Source organism: Eptatretus burgeri, chromosome 11 (assembly GCF_056783735.1).
Source record: "Eptatretus burgeri isolate ZD-2024b chromosome 11, Ebu_testis_v1, whole genome shotgun sequence".
In the NCBI taxonomy this organism is placed as follows: Eukaryota; Metazoa; Chordata; class Myxini; order Myxiniformes; family Myxinidae; genus Eptatretus; species Eptatretus burgeri.
The window spans coordinates 12,655,889-12,664,702 of record NC_140971.1 but is presented as its reverse complement, the minus strand read 5'-3'; the positions used below and the strand labels follow the sequence as shown (position 1 = coordinate 12,664,702).

The window sequence follows — 8,814 nt, the reverse complement described above, 5'->3', positions numbered from 1 at the left end:
GCCGCCATGTTTTTTGGCCTGCTCAACCACGCCTTGACTCGGAACAGGCCGCAATGGTTTCTTCACGTTGAAGTTTATTTATTTTATTTTTCTCACTTTCCTCACTCATATTTTCGAATGCCTGTTCATCAAAGCTACGAATCGTTGTGTACATCGCTTTTGTGAGTACAACATAGTTTTCAAAATCGGAGCTTGAAGCGATTTCATACATTATGTGATACGATTCTTTACGAGCTACTCTCGCGGACTAATTAAAGGAGATCATCGAAATGTTATTTCGGTTTTGAGGATCGGATATCGTCCGGAATAAATAAGTGTCAAAATCTGTTGTGAAATGTGATAATTTAAAGAATTAACGAGTCTTGTAACTATGCCGATATACCTATTTACTTTAAGCAAGCAAGGCTGTGTTCCCTCCTTCTCCACACACACACACACACACACAAGAAAATGTGAAATTTCCAAAGGATTAAATTTATCCTTTTTTCTCCAGTTTGAAAAATTATCTTGAGGGAACAAATTTTTTGGAATGTGCCTCATTGAGCTGTATGATTTATGAAAATGCATTCACTGCTGGACCTCACGTCCTGTTCCCCCAGAGGAACTGATAATTATCCATAGTGTCTGCCAGATATGTCTATATTTTCGGAGGGTTTGCGAGGTGATTTGCAGGGAATCAAAGCAGATCTGATGAAAAATGGACGTTTTAAAATAAAGTTAGAACGTTTGCGTGGACCGCGAACTGATCGACCACGTGACGAGCAGGCAACATGGCGGATTATCTGCGATGTTTATTTCACGGGCGATTAAACTTTGCGACGTCTCCATGCTTGTTCTACATTAAACAGAAATTCTTTTGTGGATAAAGTTATTATTTGAGCGACTTCATTGTATTTCATTAACTGCTGCGTGTGCGGTGAAGACCGGCTTTAAAGTAAAAGGTATACTATATGGTATGCAGCCCCAACCTGGCCAACCGTTCCTTATCAGCCATATAATTGGAGTGCTTGCTTGAGTGTGGAAGCCACTTGCTGAGCGCCCGATAGTCGATAGCGGTACCACACCATGTCATTCTGAGTGAATCGTCCACTCACTGCGGATGCTTTTGCCGTGCCACGTCATCCTGAGCGAGTGGTTCGTGCTTCGTCATCCTGAACGAGTGGTTCGTGCTCCGTCATCCTGAGCGAGTGCTTCGTGCTCTGTCATCCTGAGCGAGTGCTTCGTGCTCCGTCATCCTGAGCGAGTGCTTCGTGCTCCGTCATCCTGAGCGAGTGCTTCGTGCTCCGTCATCCTGAGCGAGTGCTTCGTGTTCCGTCATCCTGAGCGAGTGCTTCGTGCTCCGTCATCCTGAGCGAGTGCTTCGTGCTCCGTCATCCTGAGCGAGTGCTTCGTGCTCCGTCATCCTGAGCGAGTGCTTCGCGCTCCGTCATCCTGAGCGAGTGCTTCGCGCTCCGTCATCCTGAGCGAGTGCTTCGCGCTCCGTCATCCTGAGCGAGTGCTTCGCGCTCCGTCATCCTGAGCGAGTGCTTCGCGCTCCGTCATCCTGAGCGAGTGCTTCGCGCTCCGTCATCCTGAGCGAGTGCTTCGCGCTCCGTCATCCTGAGCGAGTGCTTCGCGCTCCGTCATCCTGAGCGAGTGCTCCGCGCTCCGTCATCCTGAGCGAGTGCTCCGCGCTCCGTCATCCTGAGCGAGTGCTCCGCGCTCCGTCATCCTGAGCGAGTGCTCCGCGCTCCGTCATCCTGAGCGAGTGCTCCGCGCTCCGTCATCCTGAGCGAGTGCTCCGCGCTCCGTCATCCTGAGCGAGTGCTCCGCGCTCCGTCATCCTGAGCGAGTGCTCCGCGCTCCGTCATCCTGAGCGAGTGCTCCGCGCTCCGTCATCCTGAGCGAGTGCTCCGCGCTCCGTCATCCTGAGCGAGTGCTCCGCGCTCCGTCATCCTGAGCGAGTGCTCCGCGCTCCGTCATCCTGAGCGAGTGCTCCGCGCTCCGTCATCCTGAGCGAGTGCTCCGCGCTCCGTCATCCTGAGCGAGTGCTCCGCGCTCCGTCATCCTGAGCGAGTTTGCGGATTTTGCGTTGTTTGCGGATTTTGCGGTTTTACCATGCGAGACATAATCTGTGGCGATACGCACCATAACAGTTAGGAGGTGCGTCTGATGTATATTTATATATACGTATACAGCTCTGGAAAAAAAAAAAAAATTCAGAGACCACTGCAAAAGTATCAGTTTTTTCTGGTTTTACTATTTATAGGTATGTGTTTGAGTAAAATGAACATTTTTGTTTTATTCTATCAACTACTGACAACATTTCTCCCAAATTCCGAATATAAATATTGTCATTTGGAGCATTTATTTGCAGAAAATGACAACTGGTCAAAATATCAACAACGATTCAGTGTTTTCAGACCTCAAATAATACAAACAAAACAAGTTCATATTCATTTTTAAACAACACAATACTAATGTTTTAACTTAGGAAGAGTTCAGAAATCAATATTTTGTGGAATAACCCTGATTTTCAATCACAGCTTTCATGCGTCTTGGCATGCTCTCCACCAGTCTTTCACATTGCTGTTGGGTGACTTTATGCCACTCCTGGCGCAAAAATTCAAGCAGCTCGGCTTTGTTTGATGGCTTGTGACCATCCATCTTCCTCTTGATCACATTCCAGAAGTTTTCAATGGGGTTCAGGTCTGGAGATTGTGCTGGCCATGACAGAGTCTTGATCTGATGGTCCTCCATCCACACCTTGATTGACCTGGCTTTGTGGCATGGAGCATTGTCCTGCTGGAAAAAAACAATCCTCAGAGTTAGGGAACATTGTCAGAGCAGAAGGAGGCAAGTGTTCTTCCAGGACAACCTTGTACGTGGCTTGATTCATGAGTCCTTCACAAAGACAAATCTGCCTGATTCTAGCCTTGCTGAAGCACCCCCAGATCATCACCGATCCTCCACCAAATTTCACAGTGGGTGCGAGACACTGTGGCTTGTGGGCCTCTCCAGGTCTCCGTCTAACCATTAAACGACCAGGTGTTGGGCAAAGCTGAAAATTGGACTCATCAGACAAGATGACCTTACTCCAGTCCTCTACGGTCCAATCCTTATGGTCTTTTGCAAACTTCAGCCTGGCTCTTCTTTGCTTCTCATTGATGAAGGGCTTTTTTCTTGCTTTGCACGCCTTCAGCCCTGCCCCTGGGAGCCTGTTTCGAACCGTCCTTGCCGTGCATTTCACCCCAGCTGCCGTTTGCCATTCTTTTTGTAGGTCACTTGATGTCATCCTGCGGTTGTTGAGTGACATTCGAATGAGTTGGCGGTCATCCCGGTCAGTGGAAAGTCGTTTTGCCCTCTGCCAGTCTGTAGCTTTGTTGTCCCCAATGTCTGCTGCTTGACCTTGTTCTTATGAACCACTGTCTTTGAAATGTATGGATGGAAGCAACGTGATGCTCACTGTGTCCCTCTGCCAGTAAAACCAGAATTGAAACCTTCTTTTCTTCACTCAAAACTTTTCTTTTCAATTCTTTTGGCATGGTCAATAGTTATTTTTTTGATTCCAATTACTTTTGAGATGCGACTAGCACTGTTTTTTCCATCCAGCTGGTCCTATTGCAAGAGGATAGTGATGACCACAGCAGTGGTTTTTATACTTTCACTTGTTAAATAAGATTCGGTTCAGGTGATCACCTAATCAGTACCTCACTAAGTAGAATGAGGTGTGCCTGTGTTGGAATTCAACAGACACTGGAATGGAATGGCTGCCAAACATGTAGAGATGCTGATTTAAATTTTTTTTTGGAGTGGTCTCTTATTTTTTTCCAGATATATATATATATATATATATATATATATATATATATATATATATATATATATATATATATATATATATTACAAGCTTTATAGAAGCATTAACTGTTAATTGAAAGATAAAAAGTGATTTGTTTATTCAGGAAATTTTAGCTTAATTAAAGCGTTTGATTTGCAATCAAAAGATGTAAGTAATTACAAGTTTTCAAAGATTAGAGGTTAGCTCTATTTCAGAGTTTGAAGGTCTTTAGTTTTTTAACTTCAATCTTTAAAGTGAAATATGGAAGAGTGACAATATTAATGGTGAAAGTGGAAGGAGAAAAGTTGAAAGTAAAAATAAAAGGTTATTCAAAAGGTTCGAGTGATGATGGATTTTTCATGATCCATTAATTTGCAGGTTTGTTGGTGCTAACAACAGATGTCATAAATGAGACGAAGGTAAAAAAATAAACTAATTAATGACCCTAGTATTAATAGAATAGTTATTGAAATAAGAGAATTTGAAAGAAGTGCATTAGAAGTGGAAAGTATATATATATATATATATATATATATATATATATATATATATATATATATATATATATATATATATATCTTCTTCTTCTTCTTTCGGCTGCTCCCGTTAGGGGTCGCCACAGCGGATCATCCATTATGATCCGCATAGTGATTTGGCACATGTTTTACGCCGGATGCCCTTCCTGACGCAACCCTGGTCGCCTCTTACGACACAGGGATAATATATATATATATATATATATATATATATATATATATATATATATATATATATATAGTTGCGGGCTGGGATCCGGTGGCGAGAACGACCACTAGGTGAAGGAAGTTACGTCGTCTCCCACCAGACTCCCGGAATTGTAGGCCATCGCTCACTGATAATTCCGTGACGTGGCGGGTCGCTTACTTAACCGACCGTGGACGCCAATACTTCCACCGCGTGGCGTCGAGTCTTTTTGTCGAGAATCAATTAACCTAATTAACCACGCGGTTTCGACTACCGTGGAACCACGCCCTCGGTACGCCTTGCCCAAACCGGATCACTTTACCAACTACGGTAGAGTACCAACTCCGGATCGGATGCAGCCAAACAGAGCTGCCAAGGACATACCGGTAAGAATGAACAGATTATCGGGGATAAAGACCCGGCTAAACTCAGATCTGAACCATGCTGGACCAATGAAGGAAAAGACAAAAACGAACTGGGAACATTTCTGCAATAATTTATTTACAATCAACTTACAAAAGAAGTACACAGAGCCGACTTGCGCGGGAATAAAACAGGCAAGATTTACAATGATCAAATAAAAGCACTTATGCAATTCTACTTGAAGATGGCACCACACACTCAGACGCACACTCAGACGAAAATAAACCCAGATGTATGGCAAAGGACCCCCGCAGCCAGAGAGGGAAGTGAGCTGAGGTCGCAGTTCTTTTGGGTACCTGAACATTGGAGGGAAGAGATGCTCCGTGGTGTGGCACCTGTCAATGGTCGTTTGACTCGGTCCACGGCCGCATGCGTGGAGACCGTGTCTGCGAAGGAGCCCGGGTCGAGTCGAGCGGAGTCCAAGGTGGGGATAAGGGCTGCAGACAGGACCCAACGAAAGACCCGGTCAAGGTTGGGTCGAGGTTTTCACAGCTCTCTCACACTCAAACGAACGACCCCCAAAGAGCACAACCATTCTACGACCTTCCTCCTTTCTTTTGCTACCAGCCGACGAACTGTCTCACTCCAACGCTCTTCGCTCTCAGGGTTGCTTCGTAATTTATAGATCTCCCTCAGCGGGGAGGGGCCTTGGTGAAGCTGACATCACTGTCTGCCCTGATTGGATGGGGCTTCCATGGGGTCCGCCCTTTCTGGGCGGGGTTTTGGCCATGCTGGGAAGCCCGCCCACTCCACGTGTGTCTGGATTTGCCAAAAAGGTACTGCACAAAGATTTTGCCTCGGAGAGCGAGAAGAAAATACTGCACAAAGATTTTGCTTCGGAAAGCGAGGAAGGTACTGTGGTTCAAAAAAAAATGGGAGAAGTGGTTTATAAACCTATCTAAAAGCCATTGCAACGCACCCCAGTGTCCTCCCACTACACACAAGGTAGGGATCTATCTACACATATACTTACTGGCATAACTAACTTCGGGACAATTGCACGTTTGTAAGCATACAGTTCCTCGAACCATAACAACAGATATATTTACACATATATGTGCTATTATTTCTCAAAAGTTGAGCGTGATAAAACTGGAACCACTTTAAATAATTTATTTCTTTTTAAGCTGTCATGCTCAATAAGGTTGACAACTGCAGTGATATTGATAAAAGTGCCCTTTTCATACTGTGTAGTACACAAGGTGTTACTATCACAAGGATAGAGATTTTTGCACATGCACGTGACAATTCACTATCTATCTCTGCTTTGGGACAAAAGTCACATGATTAGACCTTTGGATCCCAAAACTCATTTGAGCAACGACAGCGAACACATTCATCTGACAATGTGACAGCAACAGAGGTCAGAGCAACCGATGACGTTACAAAATCCTACATTATATTCGTGACTGCCTTCACACGTGGCACTGACAGCTTCAGTGCGGCACAACCGAACGTCGTGAGCGTTTCATTGGCCAAGGGGGCGGAACATCCCGGACTCGAGCTATTACAACCGGTTTTGGCTTTGGGCGCATTGGGTTGGCTGGAAAGAGGAGGAAGGCTGGAATGAGGGCAGGGCAGTGTGGGGAAGGGAAAGACAGGAGAAGATAAGTAATTCGGGTATTAGCCTTTTTACACGTGCGATCCACCGAGCTCAAGAGATGTCCTAACCCCCGCGGTGCGACCCTCTCGGCTCCGATTTGACCTCTCGTCAATCACCGACCGGTCGCCTTGGGGTATGGACGCAGATGCGAGAGCTGGATGAGATATCTGCTGCGACATCATCTGAAAATAGTACTTTCGGTGGGGACACGAGGAGCGGCATTGTTCGACCGTCAGCCTGCGGGGGAATCGGTGATCATGTAAGTCTGAACACGACGTGTGTGCCTTCACTGCCGAGAATCTGACAGCAAGCACGTGCCTCGTGCGTCACGTGCATGCCCAGGGATCTCCTACGCATTGTGGGATAAGGTGGGGAAGATTGATGACTAATTGGAGGGGTGGTTATGATTCATGGGGGGGGTTATGAGTTGTCAGGATGAGGGCGGTGTTTATTACTCACAGAGAGGTAGGGGTGGGTCACCTACTCAAATTCTACTTCAAAATGACCATCATTACAGGCATACCAGTCATTTCAATGAGGAATCCAGATGGGGGCATTAGGATGCTACCTGTGCAAGCAGGTATATTGGGGGAATCACCAGGATGTGAAAACTTGAGTTCACCTTCCAACGTGACTGCATGGCGGGCCAAGTAATTGAGCTGATGCGACCGGGCATGATTGCTCATGAGAAGAATAATAAGAGTGATAATTGTTTCCCGTAATTCCATAATTTACTGGGAATTGGCACAGTGGCAGCGACGGTGGAATTTGTGAATGATAGATAATCAGCGTTATTTTTTGAGCATGGCTGCAAGTTAACCTTGGGGAACTTGGCATCATTATGTATCGCACTGAAAATGGTAAGCATTGGCAAAACGATCTGGGATCTGCGACGGTGGTTGTGGATCCTCTGTTTGGAGAGGTTCTGGGCTGAAAGGATTGAAACCTCGAGAAGGAACGGTGTCCAGCTGATGATCTGTGCGGGCCAGGAAACCATTCAACTGCTTGCAGGTTAAGGTTCTTACTTTTGTTAAGGGAACTATGTTTTGAGGTTTACAATTTCAATGAAGTTCCTTTAAGATCTATATTATATCAACATATAAGACCCGTCGCTCAGCTGACCGTAATACCAATCTTTGCTGTGATGGCTAATCTATGGGACAAGAACAAAAAAGGATTCCTGGGAGATCATCCGCTCCATGCGAGGATAAACCAGCATCGCAAGTTGGCGTACACATGTTTCGACACGTGTGCCCATGTACCCATGTACCCATGCGTAAACCTTCTTTGCTTTTTTTGTTGTTGTTGTTACACGTCACAAACCTTCCTGGGAGTTCCCTGAATCCACGGGCTCGTTGGTTTTTCAAAAAAATTGAAATCCTTTCTAAAGTTATAACACGACAAACAAACAGACAGACAGATAGACAGAAATTTCTCCTTTTTATAATATATATTTTAGGATTTCAAATCAACGATACTGTACAATTAATTAAGAGAGTGTGTGTGTGTGTGTGTGTGTGTGCATACATTGTCACATGGACAGTAACCTCCAGACAACCGAGTACCAAGGGAGCAGAGGCTTATCCGAGAGAGCACCAGCGATTGACTGAGAGTGCTTCCTGTCAGGGCCAGGGTTTTATAGACAACTGACTCCCACTGCTCCACCACAAGTGTCCTCCTTCCAAAGCTAACCAAAAACCAGCCACTTGGGTCTTTGCCCTCCCCCTCCCCTCCCACCCAACCCCCCCAGGCATTCAGGATTCCACCAATGACAGTCTGAGGTCTTCAGGAATCCCCTTCCTCAGGCGTCGCCATGGCTCTCGGTCCCTCAGGGCATTCACAATTCTTAGCTTCAGGCAACTATCCAATGCCCCCTCCCAGCAAGCAACTTCAGCCACTGAGACTTAAGTAGAGCCAAACTATTACTGTTTCACACAAGCCAAATCTGAACGGTTGTCACCGGCTTGTGATATCGTGGGGTCTGTTACTGCACCAGTTATAAAACATGGTTACAATTAATGTAACCATCGAGGGATCCAAAACAACCCGAATTATTTGCACACCAAAATGGCGGCAACACAAGTCAAGCAATTCCTTCATGGATAAATACATAATTTATTGCACAAGACACTGAGTAACATAAATTCAGAGACAAAACATTGACACAACCACTGCTCTTCCATCTAGGAACAACAGAGACATTCGAGCACAACACAGACAGAAGAACCGTGCTGCCAAAAGGGAA

The 8,814-nt window shown here is 45.6% G+C and overlaps 1 protein-coding gene across 3 annotated transcripts in view; it reads left to right on the top strand.

The window, feature by feature from the left end:
- The first annotated feature begins 6,518 nt into the window (after positions 1-6,518).
- The window catches only part of RIPOR2 (RHO family interacting cell polarization regulator 2), a 193,160-nt gene continuing 190,864 nt past the window's right edge, over positions 6,519-8,814 (top strand). Inside the window, exon 1 of one of the 3 annotated variants that reach the window (XM_085845225.1) lies at positions 6,519-6,828. In XM_085845225.1, the coding sequence (XP_085701351.1) occupies positions 6,728-6,828 (101 nt within the window). In that variant the 5' untranslated portion in view covers positions 6,519-6,727. The remainder of the gene's footprint in view (positions 6,829-8,814) is intronic. The other 2 variants (XM_085845220.1, XM_085845224.1) reach the window with 2 other exon arrangements.